This window comes from Alexandromys fortis, unplaced genomic scaffold (assembly GCF_014885135.2).
Source record: "Alexandromys fortis isolate MF-2015 unplaced genomic scaffold, M_Fortis_MF-2015_v1.1 scaffold_54, whole genome shotgun sequence".
Lineage (NCBI taxonomy): Eukaryota > Metazoa > Chordata > Mammalia > Rodentia > Cricetidae > Alexandromys > Alexandromys fortis.
The window spans coordinates 10,037,332-10,064,423 of record NW_026067958.1 but is presented as its reverse complement, the minus strand read 5'-3'; the positions used below and the strand labels follow the sequence as shown (position 1 = coordinate 10,064,423).

Below are 27,092 nucleotides of genomic sequence, written 5' to 3'. Positions count from 1 at the left end.
ATCAAATTATAGACTCACTGACCTTTATTTATCTCTAGAAACCAATTATGAGTGAGTACATCCCATGTTCATCTTTTTGGGTCTGGGTTACCTCACTCAGGATAGCGTTTTCTATTTCCATCCATTTGCATGCAAAATTCGAGAAGACATTGTTTTTTACCGCTGAGTTGTATTCTAATGTGTATAAATTCCACACTTTCTTCATCCATTCTTGAGAATAAAAAGCCTAAGGATGGAGATGGCTGCCATGCATCACCCAGTCACCATCTGACCTTCTCTTAAAGATAAACTCTCAAATGTTCAACTGACCATCCTGAACTGTGTTAAAACCCTTCCGTATGGGAACCAAACTCTACCTGGTTTATGAAGTCCATATGGTCTAATTCCTGTTCACGTCCAAGCTTCATACAAAGCCTTGTTATTCCCCGGGGATCTCAAGCTAGACCTGTCCTGACATTTTCTTAATTCAATCCCTCTTCTCCGAATGCTTCTCTCCCAGATTTATGAACAGTAGGCCTTTCCTGTTATTACAGCCTCAGCTCAAATGCCATTTGCTCAGAGAAAGCTTGCTTGAGACTCTATGTGGTATTTTCTCCTACTCATTATTGCTGTTTCGCCAGGCGGTGGTGGCACCTGTTTCCTGATAATACAATTTGTTTTCACTAAGCCAGGGAAACTAGAAGAATGAAATAAACCTTTGCTGAACAAATCAATGCATTATGGTACTTCAAAGATAATATATTTTATGGCATGGTTTGTTATCAGCTTGGACAGAAACATAAAAACAACACAAATTCCAAGTACATTACTACCTTTGAAATAGGCACAAAAACCAGTAAACAACTATGAAATAATAGAAGCAAGTTAGTATTTGTATACTTCTGGGATGGGATTGCCCTTTTAAAACTTTATTTATTTATAAGTATAACATGGTGCCTGTAGAGAAGACAAAAGGTAAGCTGGGGGAGTTGGTTCTCCCACTCTGTAGAATTGAACTTGGGTTGCATGCTTAGTGGTAAACACCTTTACCCCCTATTTCTCCAGCCCAGAGTTGCCTTCTTAAGAGAAATTCAGAAACAATAAAGGTTTCTAACCTCTGTTCATAAAAAAAGAGGAAATGTTTTTTTTGTTGGGGTTTTTTCTTTAATTACAGATCTATAATAGAAAGCACAACCAAGCACAAGGCTTTCCCAAGTACATGTCAAACATACATTAAAGGGCACTGCATTAATGCCTCAGTTGGTAAAATCCTTTGCAAGCTCTCCAGAACCCATACAAAAACCTGCGCACACTTGTAATCTCAATGCTGTGGAGACAGAATCTAAGTCAATGAGATCCTGTCTCAAAGAGAAGGGAAGCAGCTGAAAACCGACAATGAAGACTGTCCTCTGACTCCCACAAGCACATGCACACAGGACAACCACATACACAAGCAGGCGTACACATGCCACAAAAAAAGTCAAAGGGCTTGAAGAAGAAATTATACTAGTGAAGTCCATGAAGAACATAAACATGCTGTAATATTTATACAGGCTATGCAAATTGGAAAAGGAAAATGAAAGAGAAGAAAAAGGAAGCTGAAAAAACATTGGTGAAAAATGCAGAAAATGGCCAGGTAAAGCGGAACATTCCTGAAATCTCAGCACACTGGAGACCTGAGGTAGGAGGACCACTGTGGGCACCATCTCTTCAGGCAAGATCCTGTCTCAAAAAAAAAAAAAAAAACCACACCACAGTTCCATAAAGACAAAACCTAGATAGAAAGCTCTGGTCATGCCAGGTATAGTGGAGGCAGGAGGAAAGAGAAATCAAACGAAATGAAAAAGCAATGTTTGATACTAGGAATGTCATAGACATTGATTTTTGAGAGCACTTAATTGTACACAGTAGCTGTTAAAACACATCCAAGTGTCTTTAAAATATATATCAATCAAGTTTTTTTTAACTACCTTAGAATCTTATCCTCTGCAGACACAAGATATTCTCTATCCCTTTATTTACTGAAAAAGTGATAGTATTTATTCATGATTAAGTATTCATTTATAGTTAAGTAACTGCCAGTGGCAGAGGAGCAGCAGGTGGTAATTGAAGTTCAAGGTGTCAGCCCACCAGGAGGAAACTCCCTAATGGATGGATATCCCAGAATGTCTTTTGCTCCTATTGTGCCTTTACATGTTTGCTGCTGCTATCTTTCTCTGATATATGGTATGGTATAAATGGGTGTGGGGAGATGCCCACTATGATGTGACGTGTTTATCTTAGGAAATACCCCTGTTCTTCTGGGCATTTTTATCCGTGGATTGTTATGAAGATGATTCTTCCCTAAGCTGTCTATTGTCTAATAATATAATGTTAATAATAACAATGTTAGCACATACAGAGTTCTGATGAATAAAAATAAATATAAGTAAATGTTACACAGCTGAGGCCTATGGGTTTCACCTAAAGAGCTGCATAGATCATAGCTCAAGTTAATGATTAAGAAAAACAATTAAGTCCCAGGAGCAAGGCTGGCTCAAATTCCTTTACTCTTACAGGGTGGTGGTGGAGGTGCACACCTTTAATCCCATCACTCAGTAGGCAGAGGTAGGTGGATCTCTGTGAGTTTGAGGCCAACCTGATCTACAAGAGCTAGTTCCAGGATAGCTGGACTGTAACACTGAGAAACACTGACTTGAAAAAAAATAAAAATAAAAATAAACAAATAAATAAATAAATGGGAATGTTAAACAGCTGGAGCCTGAGTTTCACCTAAAGCGATGCATGATCGCCCGGCGTGGCCAAGGCTCACGGGCCCGGGCGCGGCCGCTCAGCTGTCGCCGGAGCCCAGCGGAGCGAGCACGCCATGGCCGGCCTCAACTCGCTAGAGGCGGTGAAGCGCAAGATCCAGGCCCTGCAGCAGCAGGCGGACGACGCGGAGGACCGCGCGCAGGGCCTGCAGCGCGAGCTGGACGGCGAGCGCGAGCGGCGCGAGAAAGCTGAAGGAGATGTGGCTGCTCTCAACCGCCGCATCCAGCTGGTGGAAGAGGAGCTGGACCGGGCTCAGGAGCGACTGGCCACAGCCCTGCAGAAGCTGGAGGAGGCCGAGAAGGCTGCGGATGAGAGCGAGAGAGGCATGAAGGTGATAGAGAACCGAGCCATGAAAGACGAGGAGAAGATGGAGATCCAGGAGATGCAGCTCAAAGAGGCCAAGCACATCGCCGAGGAGGCTGACCGCAAGTATGAGGAGGTAGCACGGAAGCTGGTCATCCTGGAGGGCGAGCTGGAGAGAGCAGAGGAGCGTGCGGAGGTGTCCGAATTAAAGTGTGGTGACCTGGAAGAGGAGCTCAAGAACGTCACTAACAACCTCAAGTCACTGGAGGCTGCTTCTGAAAAGTATTCTGAAAAGGAGGATAAATATGAAGAAGAAATTAAGCTTCTGTCTGACAAGCTGAAGGAGGCTGAGACCCGAGCTGAGTTTGCAGAGAGGACAGTTTCCAAACTGGAGAAGACAATCGATGACCTGGAAGAAAAACTTGCCCAGGCCAAAGAAGAGAATGTGGGCTTACATCAGACACTGGACCAGACACTAAACGAACTAAACTGTATATAACCCAGAAGAAGAGTCCTGTTCTGAAACCAACTCGACTCCAGACAGTGTGCTGTGTCTTCCTTTCCTCTCTTGTCAGAAGTTCCTCTTGTTACTGTGTCTCCACCTTGCTGGAAATGCCAAGCAGATAATGAATTCATGACCAAATATTTTGTATCAGACAAGCTTTGAGCACCAGTTAAGTTTCTTTCCTTTTCCTTTCAAATGGCACCAGCTTCTTCAGCTACTCTTATTCTTAAATTGCATTTATTCTTAAAATAGGCAGGGAATTTCACACCGAGTGTAGTTGCTTACGGTTGAGAGCGTTTGGTTCCTGGGAGTTAGTCAGCCCCACACTTTGAAGCACAGGCTCATGTATCTGATAGATCTGATCGCTGTTGGGGAAGTTATGGGAGGCTGGGGGTTGTCACAAGAAAAAGTGTGACTATTTTCCACCCAGAGCAAACATTAAAAACGGGCTACTGTGGGAAGTAAAGCCATAGCGAGATTAGCCCAGTCATGCCGAGTTGGCTCCACATTCCACTGTGCAGGACAAACTTCCTGTAAGCATTCCATGAGGATGCCTGAGTGATTGCCCATGTGTTTTCTGATCGATCCTTGATGCTGTCCCATGCATATTTTCCTTTCTCTCCAAAATTGTCCTCTGAGGAGCAAGTGTCCTATTCCAGGGCTTGTCTGCTGTGGTCTAATGACATGCTCACAAGGGAACATGGCAGAGTCCAGTCCTTTCCAGATCAGTCATGTCAAAGACGGCTAGCAAAGCCAGGCACAGTGATGCTCATCCTTAATCCCAGCACTTGGGAGACAGAGACGGTACGTCTCTGTGAGTTTAAGGCTGGCCTAGTCTACAGAGTGAGTTCCTGAGCTACACAGTGAGATTCTGCCTCAAACAAAAAGATTGCTAGCCACGAATATATTGAGCAGACATTTTAACAAATGTTGGGCAACAAAAAGTGTCTCCAGCAAAATGATAGAAAAAGAAATTGGTTTAACTTCATCTCCATTGTTCAGGGAACAACAAATAGAAGCTTGACTTTGCCAAGACTTGAATCCCTTCGGGAATGACACTAATGAAAGACCAAGCAACTCCTGACTGAACTGGATGTGGAGTATTCTGTAGGCTGCACATTTTTGGCTTTGTTGTAGTTTTGCTTTCTCAGTTAACATCTCAGACTGAAACATTCCACATTCCCTAGCAGTGTGGGGACAACTCAAGTTTACAATTCCAACTGAAAAACCGCCCTGCTTCTAGCTTAGCTGAACCCCTGTCCCTCACTCCTATTTATTAAGCATCACACTACCAGGGAGATGAACTTTTAGCAAACTGTGCAACTGAATAAAACCTACTCTATTCTTTAGATTCTTGCCGTTGTATCATATGTGATAATATCACTTTTTCTACATTTTGGTCAAATAAATTTTTACATAAACAAAAAAAAAGAGATGCATGATCATAACTCAAGTTAATTATTATGAAAAACAACTGAGTCCCAGGAGCCAGGCTGGCTCAGCTTCCTTCCATCTGACTGCTGAAAGGCAGGCACAGGCTTCAGTGTGCATCCATAGCTGAAACAAAGCCTTAACATAAATTCAGGTTAGATCAGATGTTTTATTAATAGCTTTGACATGAAAAACCCCAGGAATCAATATAAAGTTCACGAGGACAGAGCTGAGGTAAAATATGCAAAGCAACCCAACTGTTACTGACATACTTTCTTGCTAGGGTTGGTTGATGATCAAGTGTGATAATTAATTCTTTGTACTCATTCCTGCCCTCAATCTCCTGCTAGAGGAAACTGTTGATGAATGGGTATGCATCGTAAAAATTTAAAGTACAGCTGGCTGTTTTTTATGTAGAAATATTTAGGTTTGTGATCCCTTTTAGACTCCTCATAAGATTACCTTTCAAGATAAATAATAAAATGATTCTTTCTTTGTAACCATAGTATGCAGCCTGCCAACAAGAGTTGGCTGAGGAAAAAAAAAATGCTCTCTGCTTGCTCATGTTCTGTTCTTCTGTAACAAGTTACTAAGATGTAAATGTGTGTGAGCTGTTGGGGTGACTTTGCTTCTAATCATGTAAGGGAGATGAAAAACATGTTTCACCTGTACTCATCCTAGTCACTCACTTGAGAAGTAGGACACAACCAGACCGCAATTTTTATCTTGCCTGAAAGATTTTGTTGGGGTATATAAACTGTAGAAAAAAGTATAGTCTAAGAGACAATAAAGAAGTAAATCAAGAGAGTGTCTTTTCCCCTAATCCCCTCAGAGAGATATAGAGGCCCAAAAAAGTAAGCCTATTCCACCTTGCCTGAAGGGGAATAAGAGAGTTTGAGCTTATTTTGCTCTGAAGGTTGTTGACAAGTGTGGCTACATACCCTGACCTAGAGTGTAGCTGTTTGATGTTTTGGATATTGGGATGGCCCATAGAGGTACATCAACTCCACCCTGACCAAAGGTAGAGAATTCAAGCATACTTCTGCTCCTTCTTTTGAAATAAGAGGTTTGCCTGCAGGATACCTGCTCTAGGGTGTTTTCACTACTTCAAGCAGCAAATATTTTACTCAGGAATTAATGACCTGATGTCTTAAGCAGTAGAGCAAACACTGTTCTGGTTGTCCTTTGTATCATGCTAAAGCAGAGTTTTGCCTCCTTTCCCCCTTTTGTATTGGGGTACAAAAGTGTATGGAAAACTAAACATGGGTGGGCGAACTCAGGACTCAGAACAAAGAATCGGCATCCAGTCATCGCGGAGTTGCCCTCCCGGTTCTCTCCTACATCTGTGCTTCTTTCTGATCTCTGTTCCTCCTCCCTAACGTTTCTAATCCTCATGTCCCTACCCTGGAATGTATGAACCTGCCGTGCCTAGGATCGCAGAAGTCACCCCAAAAAGGTGACTCTTGACGGAGAGAAAAGTCTAGTATGCTCCAATGCTATGTTCCCTTTAAACTCTGTGTTGCTGGAGGCTGGCCCCCCAGGCAGCGATACTGGATAGACTAAACACTTTGCAATTTAATGTGGAATCCAGTGAATTAATGACCATCAGATTCAATGAGAGATGCTGCCTCAAAATAACATGGAAAGAGATTGAGAAAGACATGTGCTTTCAGCCTCTGGCCTCTAGACACACATGCATGCATATATGAACACATACATATAGCATACACAAAAATAAACTGTAAGTTTCCTCATCATTAGTATGGAAGTACACATTCCAATTTGAATTCATCTTTAAAAATGTATTAAAATACTCACATTTTGGGGTTAAAAATTTTATGCAGTACTCAATAGCACTAGGGAGATGGAGGCAGACATACATACACTTGAGTTTCAGGCCAACCTAGCCTACATATCTCCTGTATGTTGGCAGTCATGGAATTCAGATCCATCCTATGTTATTTACTACTGGAGAAGAAGACAAAGTTGAAGAGTAACAGGGCCAATCCAGATGGCCAAGGGTACAGGGATGCCTCCCAAACACAGGCTTGATTATTTGAAAGGTGAGTTAGTCAGAGAAAAGGTAGGTGATGTTGGTATATGCTGGGAAGAGAAAGAAGTATGCTGATTAGTAACCACAAAATACATGAATAAGAGCTTAACATAATAGAAATACCCAATTAGAGAGTACTCAACCTCCCTCGTAATCAAAAAAGTTCATATAAAGATGTTATCATTTATCAGGCTGAATAAGAAAGAAAAATGGTGGTTTGAATGAAAATGGCCCTCACAGGCTCATATACTTGATGGCTTAGTCCCTAGCTGGTGGAACTATCTTTGGGAAGGATTAGGAGTGGTTTTGTTAGAGGATATGTGTCACTCAGGGTGAACCTGGAGGTTTCAAAAGCCTATACCAGGTCAACTGTCACTTTCTATGCCTGTTGCCTGCAGATCAGTATGTAAAGCTCTCAGCTACTTCTCCAGTGCCATCCATGCCTTACTGCTTCTGCCATGATAATCGTAAACTAACCCTCTAAATTTTTTTAATTTTTTTATTGAGAAAAGGAAAAAAAAAGTTTCCGCCTCCTCCCAGCCTCCCATTTCCCTCCCCCCACTCCTCTCCCCCTCCCTCTCCAGTCCAAAGAGCAGTCAGGGTTCCCTGCCCTGTGGAAAGTCCAAGGTTCTCCCCCCTCCGTCCATGTCTAGGAAGGTGAACATCCAAACTGGCTAGGCTCCCACAAAGCCAGAACATGAAGTAGGATCAAAACCCAGTGCCATTGTCCTTGGCTTCTCATCAGCCCTCATTGTTCGCCATGATCAGAGAGTCCGGTTTTATCCCATGCTTTTTCAGTAGCAGTCCAGCTGGCCTTGGTGAGCTCCCCTTTAAAATTTTGTACAACAATTAAATGCTATCTTTTGCTGTGAGCTGCCTTGGTCATGGTGCCTTATCCCAGCAATGGAACAGCAGGACAGTAGAACTATGTGGACAAAAAACAAACCAAAAACTTGCTAACTATCGCTCGGAAAGTAGATTCAAGAAAGAACAGTAGAAGCCTAACACCTGAATACTACAAAGACTTCTAAACCATAAAACCTATTATTTTCTTAAGACCCTTAGTTAATACTCAGAAAAAAGAAACACCCAAACCATACTTCAAACATATTGTGGATCTGAATGAGTCTGAGCTAGCACCAGACAGTCAACCACTGGTGCAAAGGAATACTTCAGTCTCACACCAAGCAGACAAATTATGACTCTTGAGTGTATAGTCCACAATCAAATTTAACTCTGTTGCGTTTAACTAGAATGAATCTACACACAGCAACTCATTCTTGAAATATCCCCACCCACCCACTCCAGTTTTGATTTTAAGCAAAAGACCACTTCCAGACTGAATTTATTTTTTATGTCCAATAAAGAGTGCTGGTGCCATAAGTTTTTGTACCTTTCCTAAGTCTTGAACCTTTATTTTGCATTCTTTGCTGCCTGGATCTTTAGACCAATGACTCTAGGGATAGGGTTCTATCTATGGGATTCAACGGAAATATTTCTACGACATATAGCCACATGGAATGTGAAGGAATACGGGCACATCAGCTCCGCTGTGTTAAGCTGCTAGTAACTCACCAATGAGGAGACCAAGAGTTCGGGTGCAGTAGTGAAAACTCATGGACAGGAGAGTCCAACTGCATCACTGAGTATCAGGGACCTTAGAGAAGTTATTTCAAATACCTGTTTGATAACCTTCCTCATTAAAATAGATACAGCCAGATACGATGGACACACACAATCCACACTTCTAGAGCAAGGGGATTGAGAGTATGAGGTCTCTCTGGGACACACAGTGAGATGATCTTAAAAAAAAAAAAAAAAAAAAAAAACTGGCTAGGCTCCCACAAAGCCAGAACATGAAGTAGGATCAAAACCCAGTGGCATTGTCCTTGGCTTCTCAGCAGCCCTCATTGTCCGCCATATTCAGAGAGTCCGGTTTTATCCCATGCTTTTTCAGTCGTAGTCCAGCTGGCCTTGGTGAGGTCACAATAGATCAGCCCCACTGTCTCCGTGGGTGGGTGCACCCCTCGTGGTCCTGACTTCTTTGCTCATATTTTCCCTCCTTCTGCTCCTCCTTGGGACATTGGGAGCTCAGTCCAGTGCTCCAGTGTGGGTCTCTGTCTCTATCTCCATCCATCTCCAGATGAAGGTTCTATGGTGATATGCAAGATATTAATCAGTATGGCTTAGACCAAGATGGAGCGGGGAGGACTTTGGACTTTCCACAGGGCAGGGAACCCTGACTGCCCCTCAGACTGGAGAGGGAGGGGGAGAGGAGCGGGGGGGAGGGGGAGAGGAGAGGGAGGGGGGGGGGAAAAGGGAGACGGGGAGGGAAATGGGAGGCGGGGAGGAGGCGGCAATCTTTTTATTTTTTCAATAAAAAAATTACATTTAAAAAAAAAACCCTACACAACAAACTTAAAAAAAAAAAAGATAAAATGGGCACAATAGAAATACAAATACCATGAAGTAACTCTAAGGCCTTAAAAGATAGTTCAATATGTAAGACACCAAGCACCAAGAAAGCCTCAGCAAATGCTCACTACTCGCTAATTTAAAAGATAATTCAATTCTTTAAGCCCATGCTGGTTTTCCTAAAACTCAAAAGACCATGTTCTAATAGCATCTGCAAAGAGCTTGAGATTACTTCCAATAATTCTAAAAACAAATCAGCAAACTATTATATAGGTGACTGATTTTACATGTTAAAGTGGTCACTTACAAAATCTTCCCTATTGCCGGGCGATGGTGGAACACGCCTTTAATTCCAGCACTTGGGAGGCAGAGGCAAGCGGATCTTTATGTAAGTTCAAGGACAGCCTGGTCTACAGAGCAAGTTCCAGGACAGGCTCCAATGATACAGAAAAACCATGAAAAACAACACAAAACCTTCACTATGAAACACTAATCTTTCAACCATACAGTTAAATGAAAGCCACATTAAAGAACTTGAGTTCTACATTCACATGTCCTCTTGCTGATGACAGAAAGGAGAAATGTGGTTCCTGTACAAATTCATCTAGACAGCAAACAATATAAAGTTATAAAATAAACCTATCAAAAGTAATTTATTTGAGTGTATTGGAGTGCACATTTGTGTCCGTATGTATATATAGGGCTGAGGCTTCCTGAGTTGCTCTCCACTTTATCCATTGAAGCAAAGTCTCTCTCAACTGAACCTGAAGCTTGCCAAGGTAAGTACTCTAGCTCACTGGCTGGATTCTGGAGGCTCTGTCTCCACCTTCTGAATGCTGGAGCTACAGTTGTTGCTACTCACCTGGCATTTTAGGTGAGTTCTGGAGAAACAAACTCCACTCCTCAAGCTTGTGCAGCAAGTACTCTGTCCAATGAACCACCTCTCCATACACCATAATCAATTGTTAAAAGTTACACTCAAGTGACTCATACTCAAGTTCTGATCAAATCTAGATGACAATCCAGTGGTAATAAAGATGAAATAACTCAAGGAGTAAGAATAAGCAGAAGTCTTGTCAAGACATATTCAAAATGTACATAAATCGAAAATTTAATAACATGACCAAATTATAAGTGTACTGTGAGCTACCTTTCTCTAACATTATAGAAGCAAAAGTCTCATATTTAATAAAAATATACAGAATGTATAAAAGCTCTAATCACATGTAGACTGCCAAGTATAAATGAAGTAGAATATGGAAACACCCTGTTCAGAAAAAAGCCAATCTGAAGTAAACCCACTAACACACATATTGCAAATACACACAAAAATGTTTATCATTTATCATTGTACATAGAGAATAAACTGCAAAAATGAATATCAGAATCTTAATGAGGAATAATACAGTGACCAGCCTAAGTACATCGTTACTTATGGAGCATAAATAGCATAGGTCAATGTAAATTAAATAGTGTATGAGTGAAAAACATACATTGTACTATAACAAGGATTTAGAAAACAATACTGTGGGAAAGGTTTATTCTGTACAGGTTGGTTTTTAATAAACTGTTGGCTACTTGTTACAGTAAATTATCAACAATCTCATTGCAATAGCATTTCCCCAACATTCAGAATCTGGAAGCAATAGGCCTTTCTTAAATTATCACTTAGTATTTTCTCTCCCACCTTCAAAGCACAGAAGTAGGTTTTTGAATAGTAATTAGCCATTTATGGAAGCCATAAGATCAGATAGTCACTACACAAGCTACAGCTGCGGCCCCTGGACAAACACTGCCAGCAGGTGTGGGAAAGATGCTGGGTTTTAGAAGTGGAAGGAAGTATTAAAGGAGCTACAATATACAATTCATGTCCTTCTGAATCCCAAACAAGGGAAGCCTTGCTGCCATCCCGCCAGACGCCATGTATCTAAAACATGGCTCCAAGGACCAGGAACCCAAAGTGTGCAATGGATTAAAGTTCCAGGTAACTGAGCTAACTACTGGAGTAAATTAAAATACTTTAAATTATCAATACTATTTTGGAAGCTCCATCAGAACAAAAAGAGATTTAATTATGAACTGGCCTGGGCTCCATTCTGAACTGAGAATTTTACTTAGTACTAAGACTCTCAAACATCCTAGGAAAGCTGTGAATCATGCTTCATTATTCCTCAAGGGAAACTGAATAGGCTTGATGATACCTGCTTACCTCCCCACGGTTCTAGTTCTGCATACCAAGTAATTCAGTAATTGATCAGAGCATTTAAGCAAAAAGGAGAACAAAAGCAGACTTACAGCAACACATCCTAGATGATAGTTTTTTTAAAAAAATGACATGATAAATGTAAATCATAAAATCAAATGTACTCATGAAGGTACACCTATTTTACGTTACATTAAAAACCTAAAGACAGCAAACTGTGCATGCTTACCATAACATTTCATCTGGGAAGCCGATGAGGGGGTTTCTTGTAAATACTCACTGCCATGATAAAAACAATTGTGTGCAAACTGCAAGGTCCCTAATAGCAGTTAACAGTTTATATACAGAAAGATGTCAATATCTGATCAAATATGCAAGAGAAGGAATCCCCAGAGTTCATAGCACAGAACAGTAACCACCACAGGCTCCTCCTCCATGGCTCTCTTCCCTGTGTGACAGCTTGACTCCTTTGTTCTGGTTCTCACTTTCCCACAGTCCAGGTGTCTGAATGATCTTTTCAACAAGCTCCTCAAAGGCACACTGAACACCATCACAGGTTTTTGCACTTGCCTCTAAAATTCAAGGAAAAGGATCACAGTATAATTTTTGTTGGACATATTCTCATTTGTTTCTGGAGAATTAATATGGCATAAATAGAAGTCTCCAGGTATAAACAATCAAATCAGCATTTCTTGTCACAAGTTTAGAACTGATAAACTTCTTCCACTCTACACACAGAGCTACTTAAGACTCTACCCACTAGTCTATCAGCTTAGCCCTGAGATCTGTAAGCAACTGCACCTTGTAAGCCACCTCTCAAACAGCAGTCTAAGTTTCTTCTTAAGTTTTCAAATTAGCCCCCAAAGCAGATGGCATGACTATTTTAAAAGAAGGAAACTCATGCTCCAACCAAAATGGTTGGCTTGATTTTTCTGAATGTGCAGCTATGTAGTGACACATAGCTAGATGAAATGCCAATAGCCACGCACACTGGTGCATTTTATATGTATTTACAGGGCCCTCTAAGCTGAGTGCTTCTCTGTCTTTCTCACTGTCTGAGGATTCCTTACATTCCTTCTTCACTATTCTATCTAAGATGATGCTCTAGAGTCTGTTTCAGTTTTTAATAATAAGGATTGGATCTATTGCTTTGTGCAAGACAGGCATGTGTGCTCTACCACTGAGCTAAACCTCCAGGTGCTGATCCAGCATGAAAAAAATGTTTGAAAGTGGGGCAACAGAAACAAATTGGCAAGGATTGTCTGGTTATCCCACTAATAAGTTTTACAAGCTTCCTGTCTGGCCTGTTACTCTCTGAAAAAGTGAGCTGCCCATGTTACTGCCTAAACCACCCCTTCTCTAGCTCCAGGGACCCTGCTTCTCATTTACTGAAGGTTCAGGCACTCTTTTTTTTCTAATGTTATCATTCAATCTAAGTGTCTGTTAATATTTTCCATCTTATTAACAGACAGACTTGTTCTAGAGTCTATATACCTTTCACGGAGCCACCCAGTGTCTCTATTCTCCAGGAAAATCATCCCAGAGTGTTGTTTGCATAAGCTGCTTTCTCCAATTCACCACACAAGCTTTCCTCAACTAGTAGCTGCCTATCCCATCCAAGGGGCACATGTACCAGGGTACTGATATGAGCCTACATGTACAAGTCTTTAATAAAATTTAAATTTTAAATTGGGCACAGTAATAAATAATCAACAATAACTATTAATAAAATTACGCAATTATTAAAATGGAGCATAATAAAATCTCGCTCTTCATGTTTGCAGAACAAGACTGATCATGGTAACTGAAGCTGTGAGAAGGTGTGCTGCATGTGACAGCAGCACCGTCTACTCTGGCTTTTGTTCCCATGACACCATTAATGGCATTCCTTTCACAGCCATCAACATGGCTCCTCCAGTCAGGTTGAGCACACTAACCTCACCTGACATCCTTGGCATTTGGTATCACTTCTTCCTCTCACTCCTGTGACTCCCAGAACAGTCAACATACCTAGCAATCCTCCTGTCTCAATGGCACGTCAATCATGGCCTTGTTGTTGGCCCTTCATTAGAGTATACTACAGGTCAATTCCCAGCCCTTTTGGATCCACATTCTTAGAACAATTTTACCAATAACAGCATTTAAATGCCACCTAAACAATTAGCACGTCTACTGGATATCTGAACACTGTGCCATCCTGTGTCTTAAGTAAAATCCTTGATTCCTACTTCCCCACACCAAATCTGCTTTACTTCAATCCTCAACACCAAGGAGCAGAAATACAACGACTTGGTCAAGCTAAAAATCTGTAGCTGTCTTTAACTGTTCTCTTTCCTTGGCCTCCTCATACAATTTTTCCACATATCCTGTCAGTTTTAACATTCAGAGTATCTCCCATAGCTATCAACTTTCCAAGACCCACAGTACTAAGTATACCACCAGTTTTATTTCTCTGTGCCACAGCAAGAGAAGAATCAGCTTCCTGCTTTCGCTTCATAGACCATTCTCTACATGTTAAGGAATTCTAGAAGTGTAGCAACTATTCCATGGCACACAGAATGCATTTCATCTTGTTACCATATTGTAAAGTCTAATCCCATGTTCTACCAGCCTATTTATCCTAAATGCATGCTAAGCTCCACCTACAAGCTTCCTTCCTGTTCTTAAACACACCATGCTGCCCTTAAGTCTAGAATTACTTGCTACATAAGTTCAACACAATGCCCAGCAAAATTCTTCAAAGACCTTGAAAGAATGGTACTCAGCTTCATATGGAAAGGCAAAAAAAACCAGGATAGCCAAAACAATCCTGGACAATAAAAGAACTTCTGGAGGCATCACAATCCCTGACTTCAAACTCTACTACAGAGCTACAAAACTGAAAACAACCTGGTATTGGCATAAGAACAAACAGGAGGACCAATGGAACTGAATAGAAGACCCTGATATCAATCCACACATCTTCCAACACCTGATTTTTGACAAAGAAGCAAAAAATACCAAATGGAAAAAAGAAAGCATATTTAACAAGTGGTGCTGGCATAACTGGATATCAACATGTAGAAGAATGAAAATAGACCCATATCTATCACCATGCACAAAACTCAAGTCCAAATGGATCAAAGACCTCAACATAAAGCCAGCCACACTGAACCTTATAGAAGAGAAAGTGGGAAGTACACTTGAACACACTGGCACAGGAGACCACTTCCTAAATATAACCCCAGCAGCACAGACACTGAGAAAAAACAATTAATAAATGGGACCTCCTGAAACTGAAAAGCTTCTGTAAAACAAAAGACATGGTCAACAAGACAAAATGACAGCAGACAGAATGGGAAAAGATCTTCACTAACCCCACATCAAACAGAGGTCTGATCTCCAAAATATACAAAGAACTCAAGAAATTGGACACCAAAAGAACACATAATCCAATAAAAAAAAAAATAGAGTACAGACCTAAACAGAAAACTCTCAACAAAGGAATCTAAAATGGCTGAAAGACTCTTAAGGAAATGTTCAACATCTTTAGTCATCAGAGAAATGCAAATCAAAACAACTCAGAGAGTCCATCTAACACCTGTAAGAATGGCCAAGATCAAAAACACTGATGACAACTTATGCTGGAGAGGTTGTGGGGTAAAGGGAACACTTCTGCATTGCTGGTGGGAATGCAAGCTGGTACAACCCCTTTGGATGTCAGTGTGGCGATTCCTCAGAAAATTAGGAAACAAACTTCCTCAAGACCCAGCAAAACCACTTTTGGGTATATATCCAAAGGATGCTCAATCGTGCCATAAGGACATGTGCTCGACTATGTTCATAACAGCTTTGTTTGTCACAGCCAGAACCTGGAAACAACCAAATGCCCCTCGACCAAAGAATAGATGAGGAAAATGTGGTACATTTACACGATGGAGTATTACACAGCAGAAAAAAAATAACGACATCTTGAAATTTGCAGGAAAATGGATGGAACTAGAAAACATCATTTTGAGTGAGGTAACCCACACAGAAAGACATTATCACATGTACTTACTCATGGGTGGTTTTTAAACATAAAGCAAAGAAAGCCAGACTACAAACCACAATCCCAGAGAACTTAGACAACAATGAGGACACTAAGAGAGACTTACATAGATCTAATCTACATGGGAAGTAGAAAGTAGAAAAAGACAAGATCTCCTGAGTAAATTGGGAGCATGGGGACCCTGGGGGGAACTTAGGAAAGGGTTAAAAGGGGGAGTGGAGAGGCAAGGAGGAAAGCAGACAAAAATGTAGAGTTCAATAAATATCAATTTTAAAAAAGAAATACTTGCTACTGTCTCAGCAGCTAAATGTGTACACTGATATTTCTGATCAACTATGTCACCATGCCAGTATTCTCTCTTCCATTCTTTCCTTCACAGCATTGCTTCCTTGTTAAACCTGCTTTTCCACACTAGAATGCAAGCTAAAGCATTTGTCTGTCCAATGCTATATGCTCCTGGGAAAACTGATACATGAAGATGTGGGACATGCAGCAAATCAACAATAAGGGTGGCATCCAATTCCCTCAGAACAGCAACTAACCAGCCACTTACACCATCCTGCTTCCGCCACCTGCAAGTTCCTAGTATTTAAATAATACAAGATAACTAGATCACTAATTCCTAAAGTTGCTGACACATCAGAATCAGTGTGGGTGATTCTTTTTTAAACATGACTGTTTGTGTGTGTGCCTGTGTTCACACATGTAAACTTGTCTGCCTTCAGAAGCCAAAGGATCTCCCTGGATCTGAGTTACCTATCTAGGTGCTGGAAAGCAAATGTGGATCGGTTGTAAGAGTAATAAGCACTCTTAACTGCCGAGTTAACTCTCCAGCCTGAGCTTGAGCACTGTTAAGAAAGCTTTAGTCCCATGACAGCAGAGAGAAAAAGTTCAGAGGTAATTCAGGTATAGTCAGGCCACTCTTCTAGAGAAAGGGTTGAGAAACTTCTGCAGGCAGCTAAAGACTAAGTATTTTTGGCTTTGTGAGCCATATAGCCTGATGGGAACTACAAACATTCAAGTATTACAAAAGAAGTCAAAGGCAGTAAATAAATTAATAAGCATGCCTGCACTTAATATACAGGGGAGTGATTCATGCTTGCCAACCTTGTGCCTCAAATATTAATATGCATAAAACTATACAAGGATACCACTAAAATTCAGATTCCAATTCAAAAACTGGGTTATGGTCTGGGATGATGCATTTCTATTAGTACCAAGCTCCTAGATGGTGCTAATGCCCTGTATACCAGTGGGAATAATTCAATTATATTCTATGATTTCAACCAAAAGAAAAGGAATCTCATGCTACAGTTAGATTTTATATCATTAGACAACAATGAACTGCATATATTTTACCATTTCAAAATTTTTCCTTAAGACTGAAAAGATCCACTTATATACTTACCTATGAACAACATAGAATGTTTGCGTGCAAATTTCAGGCCTTCATTTCTATCAACTTCACGATTTTCCTAAAAGATAAAAGCAACAAATTTTAAAAGCTGCCAGCCATGTGGGTGGTGGGGTGTGACTGTATTCCCAACTACTTAGAAGGCTGTGGTGATCTGAATAGAGATGGCAGCCACAGACTCATGTGTTTGAATGCTTGGCCCATAAGGAGTGGCATTAAAAGGTGTAGCCTTGTTGGAGTAGGTATGGCCTTGTTGAAGGTAGTGTGCCACTGTGGGGGTGGTCCTGGAAATCTCATATGCTCAAGTTATGTCCAGTGTGGTAGACAGTTCATTTCCTGTTGCTTGCAGATCAAGATGTAGAACTCTCAGCTACCTCTCCAGCACCATGTTTGTCTACCACACTTCCTCCCATGATGATAATGGACTGAACCTCTAAATTGTAAGCCAGCCCCAACTGAAAGTTTTCTTTTATAGCAGTTGTCTTGATGTCTTCACAGCAAGAAAAACCCTAAGAAGTTGGTACTAGGGACTGGAGTATTGCTGTGATAAGCCAGAGCATGTTTTGTTTGAAAGAATGTGGACTTTGGAATTACAGATTAGAAGAGCAGTTGAACACTTTTAAGTGGGATTTAAATGAGCCTTCCTAGTAAGAACATGGAAGACAATGATGTTGTGGGTGATCTGAACTGTGGGGGTCTGGCTCAAGAGGTTTCAGAGGAAAAGAATGTTAGTATATGGCCTAGAAACTAGTCATATGATATTTAGGTGAAGAATCTGGCTGGGTTTTGCCCTTGTCCGAAAAGTCTGCCTGAGGGTAAAGTTTTGGATTAATTCCTTTGGCAGAGGAAATCTCAACACGGCCTAGTATAGACTTTGCGTTGTGGTCATTGGTGTTCACGCTATGAAGAGTGAAAAGAAGCAAGCTGAGAAAGGAAAAATACAAAATGCACAACTTAAGGAGTACCAAGAAGTGGAATGGAATAAAGTCCTGTGTTCAAGGAGATGAACAGATTAAAGGAAAGCCTGATGTTAAATGGAATAAAGGGACTGGAGACCTCAGGGAAAGACCTCAAGCTAACACGACAAACTGTAAAAAGAAATTAAAGAACAACTTGGGTCAAGGCTTGGTAGTACATGCCTTTCATCCTAGCACTTAGAAGACAAAGGCCAGTCTAGTCTACAGAGCAAGTTCCAGGACAGTCAAGCTTAGGCAGTGAAGGAAACCATCAAAACCAGAAAGTTGACGAAGATGTAAATGAATGAGGGTGCCATGTTCCAGCCCCAGCAAACAGCAGAACTGGGTAGCTTCAGCCTAGAGGTTCTGGCTTTAAAGTTAAGGACAGAAGAGGTTATGGAACCTTCTTTGGAAACTAAAGAAAGCTGCTGAGGCCAGGCACATGGCAAGGATGTCCTACACGGAGGCCTAAAGAGGCCACTGTGTCTTGAAGCTGTGAAGGTGAAGCTTGGATTGCCGTAGTGTCCCTAGGATGTTTTCAGAGGCATGGGACACCGGCTGAGGAGAACTGCTACCACAGTGGAAGCAGCCCAAGATGCAATCAACATGCTGATAGGAGCTGGAAGTCTGAAGGACATTCTGACATCAGACGTGGAGATACAGTTTGAGAGTTTGTCCGGCTGGTTTTAGGTCTTGCTTTGGTCCAGTATTTCCTCATTATCCTCCTGTTTGGAATGATAATGTATATCCTGTGTTGGAAGTATGTGATCTGTTTTCTTATTTTGATTTTGTAGGGGATTATAGTTAAAGCAATTACATGAATCTCAGAAGAGACTCTGAACTTTTAAAGATTGTTGAGATTGTGATAGACTATGGGGACTTTTGAAATTGAACTAAATGCATTTTGCATTATGTAATGGCTACAAGCCTATGGGGGCCAGGGAGTAGAATGTAGTGGTTTAAATAGGTATAGCCCCCATAGACTCACTTGTTTGAATGCTTGGCCCATAGTGAATGGCACTATTAGTTTATGGGCTTGTTGAAGTAAGTGTGGCCTGATTGAATGAAGTAAGTGTGTCACTGTGACGGTGGTCTTGGAGGTCTCATATGCTCAAATTACACCCAGTGTGGTAGACAGTTCACTTCCTATTGCTTGTGGCTCAAGATGTAGAACTCTTAGCTGCCTTTCCAGCATGATGTCTGCCTGTATGCTGCCATGCTTCCCACCGTAATAATAGACTAAATCTCTGAACTGTAAGACAGTCCCATTAAATGTTTTCCTTTATAACAGTTGCCGTGGACATGGTGTCTTTTCACAACAATAGAAACCCTAACAAAGACAAAAGGCCAAGAAGATTTTAATTCTGGGACCAGCCTGGACAAGTTAGCATGACAAAACTAAAAAGAGTTGGGATGAAGCTTCATGGTAGAATATGTGTTTAGCATGCAGTAAGTGCTGTATTTAAATCTCATTTCTCCTCCTCACCCCTCCCCAAAAAGAGCTACCCAAATGTCAAGTGTCTGCTTTTTACCTTATCAATTTTATTTCCAACTAGCATGTTTACTATGTCATTTCTTGTACAGTATGTTTCCAATTCATTTAACCAATTATCCAGTTTAACAAAGGTGTCTCTTCTTGTGACATCATAAACTGAAATAAAAGCAAAGCCACTAATTTAAAAATCACACAAAATAAGAGCAATGACTTATTTCTGATAATCGCTAAAAGCTAACAGTGTATAAGCAAGTCTGGTTTTTGTTAACTCTTTACTGCTTACTAGTGAACACTTAGAACAAATTAAATCACTAACAAACATAGTAACATTATACCCTATGTGGCAACTGACAATCAGTTACAAAAAAGCTACAGCTTGATAATGCTGAGGTCTATCTAAGCAGAGCAACTTAATCTAAATCTTAACAAGATATCAAAATATTACATGACTTTAAACATCTATGAACCTCTTTTTTAAACAAGGATCAGAATTTGCAACTTTAAAAAAATGTAAGTGTAGTTCTTGTGTTGGCTAGTTTTATATCAACTTGACACAATTTACAATTATCTGAAAGGAGGGAATCTCAATAAAGAAAATAACTCCATAAGATTCAGTTACAGCTAGCTGGGCGATGGTGGCGCACGCCTTTTATCCCAGCACTTGGGAGGCAGAGGCAGGCGGTTCTCTGTGAGTTCAACACCAACCTGGTCTACAAGAGCTAGTTTCAGGACTGGTGCCAAAGCTACAGAAAAATCTCCCTCAAAAAACCAAAAGTAAAATAAAATAAAAGGTTCAGTTGTAGGTCACTTTCTTAGTGATTTATGGAGGGGGGACCCCTATCCACTGTGGGTAGTGCCAAACCTGGGCTGATGTCCTGAGTTCTATAGGAGAGTAGGCTGGAAAGTCATGAGCAGCAAACCAGTAAGCAGCTCCTCTCCATGGCCTCTGCATCAACTCCTGCCTTCAGGTTCCTGCCCTGTTTGAGCTCCTGCCGTCTTCCTTCAATGATGAGCTATGGTGTGGAGTAGTAAACCAAAGACACCTTTCCTCACCAACTTGCTTTTGGTCATGGTGTTTGAGCACAGCAACAGGAACCCTAACTAGGATAGAAATTGAGTGAAAGTGTGGCTTCCTCTGTTGTTATTTTTGTCTTGTGTCATCTTGTATCATTAAGAGTTTGGTTTCAAACTGTTTGCTACTCTTAAAAATTAACATACCCAAATGGAGAATGACTATGAACTTTTCAGCAGATTATCTGAAAACCAAATATTCTAGTTTTAAATTTTGATTTATTATGAATTCTTAGTGGTATTTAGTGCTATTTTTGATTTAAAAATTCTACTTACTAACAAATACTCTGTTTACAGTCTGAAGCAAGTGTTAATTTACTGATAAATGAAGACTAGTTTCAGTAATACTCTAGGACAGATGTGGGTTAATTTTCAATTTATGTCCTCGTCAACATATTTTTTAAAACCAAAGATGATGATCTTCTCTTTTGTAAATTTCCACACAAAAAAATCGAAAAAAACTAACTTTAATGTTCAGTAATATCAAATAAATTCTCTGTAATTTACAAGCACATACACATGAACACATACACATAAAAAAGTAGCCCTAAAGAAAATTAAAATACTGATCTTCCTAGATTAGAAATTTCAATGGACAATATTTTATACAATACCTTAAAGTTAAACACTTACCTAATATAACTCCCTGTGCACCTCTGTAGTAGCTGGGAGTTAATGTTCTGAACCTCTCTTGGCCAGCTGTATCCTGGAAATGACAATAAAGCACACTATAAACAGCACACCTTCAATGTTAGTGAACAGATTTAAGCAAGTCAAAAAACACTTACTAAAAACACTCAGAAATTAATATGATGTACACTTACTAGTAAGTGTTACCCAAATAAAATCAATTAATACTGGGTCATCTCTACAGAAACACAAGTGAAGGTTTTCTGCCATTACAAGCTTAAGAATTTTATCACACATGAAACACATTTCTTTAAAAGTCATGATTCTTAACTTCAGCTACACAATCAAATTATCTGGGAATGTTTATGTCTAATCCCTGAAGATTCTGACTGAATCCATCTAGGCAATCTAGGTTGGGGACAGTAAAACCCAATCTTCCTAGGTTATTATGATGTGAGAGATACAGGAGTATCATATTTCAGAGAAGGGATTTTAAAGATATGCTTTTTAAAAAAGGTATAAAATATATAAAACAAAATGTATTATAGTGAGAGAAAGAAGCAGGGAAGGAGAGAGAAAGAAGGAGGAGGAGGAAGGAGGGGTAAGAAACAAATTTCATCTTCTTCCAGGCCTCCTTCCTAGTTGCTCCAGCATCTCTGGACTGTGTTTCAAGGTATTTAGGCTCTTACAGTAGAGAGCAAACTGCTGCTTCAACCTATATAACCTACTCTTACTATAATGAAAGGTTTACTAAATAAAATCTTACTATTTCCAGGCCCACTCATATACATATCACTATATGGCCCAATTTAAGGTTGGATTAAATATTTACTATCGGGCCTGCTGATGAAAGGTAACCTGAATGAAAGTAAAGATACACATCAAACCTCAGCTAGCTGCTAGAATCACTGTGCAAAAGCAACTTTTGCCATGGGACAAGCACAAGTTGGATTTTTTTTTTTTGGGGGGGGGGTGGCCAAAGAAGAGAATGCTCTAAGACAACAGAGAGTATCTGAGGAAATTTGTCGTCTCACAAGAGACACTTAAAAGGAGAACCACTTCCAGCATAAAAAGCTTTGAAATATCCCATCATTGCTCCCAGATTCACAGCAGCAAGAACACTACCCCTAGCTCTGCTACATTTCAGATAAAGACATGGTTAAACTTTCTGATTAGAAAATTATAGTGAAAACCCCATTTCTCTCTTCAAATTCCTCGGGCTTCAAAGTTTCTTACAAAACCTCCCTCTCACAATCCTCAATTTGCATGCATGCTTAAGTTTTTAAAAACAATTTTATAAACTAAAGCTTCATCAAGCAGACATACTACCTAAAGCAGATTTATAATTGGTAATGATAGAGGTAACTATTTTAATAATCATGACACAAATATCACTGAGTGATCAAGAATGAAATTTGTAAAAGAAGTCAACTGGAAACCATGATACAATTTTTAAATAACAATTAAGTGTCTAATTCTGCCACCACAATAGAATGCAACTGGTTTTAATACACTCCTACAGAATGCACATAAAGGTTTTCTGTCATGTTAGGCTTAAGACTTCTTAATCGCACATGAAATCTACTTCATTGAAAGCCAAGAAAGTATATGTTACCAATAGTCAAAAATTTAAATCTACAGCTACCTGAGACATTCCAACCCAGGAAAATAGAGGCTAGAGAGGTGGCTCAGCAGTTAAGAGCCCTTGCTGCCCTTGTAGAGGGCCTGGGTTTTGTTTCTAGTAACCATACAGTCAATCACTAGTCTGTAACTCCAGTTCCAGGGGAATTCAAACCCTTTCATGGCCTCTGGGGACACTTAAGTATGCACCTGGTACACAGAATACATGCAGGCAAACATTCATACGACATAAAATAAAAATTATACTGTAAAAGAAAGTTATTATAAGAAACATATTCTAGCAATTTACCTACATACAAAGAAATAACAGCATTCAAATACTCAATATCCACAATACTAAAATTCTCAGAATTCCACTGTGAGAAGCATTTTAATACTCCAGGTTTTTTTTAAAATTTTTATTGTTATCTTTGTTTTTGTTTTGAAAGAGAAAGGGAACAGAAGAAAAAGCTACCACTAGCAACACTGTTTCACCATTCAAAACTGTTCCACAAGATTAGTTATGAAACAGAAAAATTCCAGTAAATTAATTTCTAGATCTAGCATAGGGCATTCTAGTGTGAACTCTAAAAACAACTTCAAAAACTGCCTTTGGGCTGAGATGGCTAAGGAGGTAAAAGCTGGCTGTGTTTGATCCTGGGTTTCACAGTAACACACACACCATGTAATTTTCATAATTTGTATGTGAGAGTAATTTTGACAATTTGTATGTGAAAATTTAACTAAGACCAGATGTTAAAATCTTGGCAATTTTTGATTCATTTATACAAACATTTTAGTATGATAATTTCTTGCACCATAGCATTAGACTAGAATTTATAGTAACTGTGAACTTAATAGTCAGACATTAAGCTTTTGCTTGTGTTTATCTTTAAAACCAGAAATAAATGTAAAGTATATGACATCTTTGTTCAGATCAAAGAGGCCAGTCCTTTTGTATCCTAGGTTATATTTTTCTAATGGAAAAAGGTAAGGAAATTAGAGATTACTAAATCAAATATGGACTAAACCCAAGGGCTGAAAAAGTCCTAGAAAGGCTAAATACCAGAATTCAGAGCATCCAAGTGAGACAAGGGTGTAGGAAAGAGGAGAAAACAAGTTCCCAGAGGCTGTATGTGCCATAGTGAGTGTGCACTTACAAGTTCCCAGAGGCTGTATGTGCCATAGTGAGTGTGCACTTACAAGTTCCCAGCGGCTGTATGTGTCATAGTGAGTGTGCACTTACAAGTTCCCAGAGGCTGTATGTGCCATAGTGAGTGTGCACTTACAAGTTCCCAGAGGCTGTATGTGCCATAGTGAGTGTGCACTTTGGAGGCAGTGAGGGCAGGGCTATGCAGCTAATGAGGAGAGGAATTCACTCACTGTATTTCTATTAAAAAAAATAGCAGAAATTAGGATAAACTATGGACTCAGACATTTCTCATATTGTCTCGAAGCACCTCTCTCCCAAATATGACATGAGACTCATATGTTATAAAGAAAACAAATGACCAGATCAAGTAAACACTACAAAGCTTTGGTCAGATAAGAGAATCCCATAAGTGTCCTTCCCATTCCACATTACTGCAGTGGTGTGACAAACTACAAAAACCCTCTAGGGCAAGAGAGTCAGGGCTACACATATGCATAAGAACATAAGCACACATTTACCTTATAAATGACAGAGTAGAAAACATAGCAAGCAAAGAGCTAACACTTTTACTATGTGAACACTATATTGTTCCAAAATAGTCCTTTACTACAGTAAGTGAGAATTCAGTTGAAAGTAAACAGAACAAACAGATAATAAATTGTTTAAGCATCAAAAAAAAAAAAAACAGGAATCAAAATCTCTTTATTATGCCTAGAAAACTTTAAAATTTATCTATCTGATGTGACTGATTACATTATGAAGATAAAAAAACAGCATGAAAGAAATTTCCAGTCCTTAAATATAAGTATACATTTACAATAACATAACTCTTTATATAAAGACTTTAAATCATGGAAAAAGCAAACGCTAATATAAAATGGACTATGAACAGAAGTAAATCTATTTGCAAATATGATCATGATCAGAAAAAAACTCAGAAATACAAATATAAGTAAAAAAGTTATTAGAGAGACATAAATGAGGAAGAATGGTAATGCTTAACAGGAAATCTCGAAGAGAGAATATGGCAATATGATCGTGGGAGTGAAACACAGTATCTGGTCTCCACACTCTTTCAGCCACCATTTCTGCTGCTAGCCTTACAACCCTAATAACTAGATGAGCACACGCAGATGCAGAAAGTGGGATGCTTATGGAAACAATGGTTATCTTTGTGGACAACTGTTATCAAATCAAATACCTTTGACTGGAAATTGCTAGAACTAAACTAGAGCACGCAATGGGTTGGAACATTAGGAGGCCACTCAAACTGATGCACCTCTATTTTTACTGAACGGAAATAAGTTCACATGCAAATGGGTGAGTAAGACAAAGAGGAAAACAGGTTAAAAACAAAAAACACTCTCTCCTTTGCAAAATGGCATATTGTATATGTATAATATATCATCACATGCCTAGGTATTTACAAGAACAGTAACTAAAGATAAACTAAACTTTTTATACACTGATTTTACACTGGATAGAATAGTTTAATCTTCTCCAGAGTTTACCTCTCAAAGCAGTAAGCAGCAAGGGCAGAAAGAGGTAATAATCCAACCACGAAAACATGGAAAACCATGACTTACTACAAAAGCCAGGATTTGTAAATTGTTCAAAATATCTTAAGATGTACAAATGACATTTTTCAGAACGGTTTCTGTTAGACATTACTGTTCTTATTGATACTAAATACACTTGGGAAAGAGGCAAGTAGGCTAAAAGTTCAGAAAACCTCAGGAAGGATGAGTTATAACCCACAACCAGGAGCACTTGCTGCTCAGCCTGCTACTAGCATCCGGGGCAGCAGTTCTCTTTTACGCACTATGATGGGACATATTTGACAACAACCACCTTCCTGGCACACTACAGAAAAATGTTAATATTCTGTTCTATTTTTGAAGGTGCTATACATTTCAAAACTTTTAAAAACTCAAAACATATTCTGAAGGCATTATACAACATTTCAAAAAATTTTAAAAAGCCTCTGTCAAATTAGTTATAAGATGCAATTATCATTATTGTACATACTTTAAGTAGTATCAAATCCCCAAGAAAAGTTATTTAATACAAATTGTCCATTCACCTCTAGGACACTAAACAAAATCAGGTTCTGCTTTGTTACAAAGTACTAGCTGGAGAGATCATGCCTCACAGTTATCTGTAACTCCACATGTGGGCAAAACACCCATACACATAAAATTAAAATAGAAATTAAATAAATAAAATATATGTTAGTGGGCATGAAAGATGGTTCAGCTGTTAAGGGCATTGGCTGCTTGTAGTGGTTTGAATGAAAATGGCCCCCATAGGTTCATAGGGAATGGCACTTAACCTCTGAACTGTAAGCCAGCCCCAATTAAATGTTTTCCTTTATTTATAAGAATTGCCTTCTAGAGTCAAGACTCTTGCCAACCCTAAAATGGCTCCCTTAATTAAGATATATACTTCCCTGCTCCCATATCCACCCTTCCTTTATCCCAACCATCCCATTCCCCCAAGCTCTACAGGGGTTCCCAGGGATCCAGAGAGATGTCCCCAGCTAGGTCCTTGGGCAGCTGAGGAGAGAGAGCCTGAAAGGGCCTGATCCTATAGCCATACTGATGAATATCTTGCACATCACCATGAACCTTCATCTGGCGATGGATGGAGATAGAGACAGAGACCCACATTGGAGCACCGGACTGAGCTCCCAAGGTCCCAATGAGGAGCAGGAGGGAGAACATGAGCAAGGAAGTCAGGACCGCGAGGGGTGCACCCACCCACTGAGATGGTAGGGCTGATCTAATGGGAGCTCACCAAGGCCAGCTGGACTGAGACTGAAAAAGCATGGGATAAAACGTGACTCTCTGTACACGGTCGACACTGAGGGCTGCTGAGAAGTCAAGGACAATGGCACTGGGTTTTGATCCTACTTCATGTACTGGCTTTGTGAAAGCCTAGCCTGTTTGGATGCTCACCTTCCTAGACCTGGATGGAGGGGGGAGGACCTTGGACTTCCCACAGGGCAGGGAACCCTGACTGCT

General features: G+C 40.0%; 2 protein-coding genes across 2 annotated transcripts in view; one reads left to right on the top strand and one right to left on the bottom strand.

Annotated features, from left to right (window-relative positions):
• The first annotated feature begins 2,765 nt into the window (after positions 1–2,765).
• Positions 2,766–4,651, top strand: LOC126507881 (tropomyosin alpha-4 chain). Its single transcript, XM_050152725.1, has one exon. The coding sequence runs from the start codon at positions 2,846–2,848 to the stop codon at positions 3,590–3,592; it is 747 nt and encodes a 248-aa protein (XP_050008682.1). The 5' UTR covers positions 2,766–2,845; the 3' UTR covers positions 3,593–4,651.
• Positions 4,652–10,583: 5,932 nt separating this feature from the next.
• Positions 10,584–27,092, bottom strand: part of Rab18 (RAB18, member RAS oncogene family) — a 43,844-nt gene continuing 27,335 nt past the window's right edge. Inside the window, exons 4-7 of the mRNA XM_050152728.1 lie at positions 21,300–21,372; positions 19,633–19,751; positions 17,139–17,205; positions 10,584–12,272 (exon numbers count right to left, since the gene is read on the bottom strand). Of these exons, the coding sequence (XP_050008685.1) occupies positions 12,097–12,272; positions 17,139–17,205; positions 19,633–19,751; positions 21,300–21,372 (435 nt within the window). The 3' untranslated portion in view covers positions 10,584–12,096. The remainder of the gene's footprint in view (positions 12,273–17,138; positions 17,206–19,632; positions 19,752–21,299; positions 21,373–27,092) is intronic.

Coding starts and splice junctions, on each gene's coding strand:
- LOC126507881 (XM_050152725.1), top strand. CDS start 2,846: ATGGCCGGCCTCAACTCGCTAGAGGCGGTGAAGCGCAAGATCCAGGCC.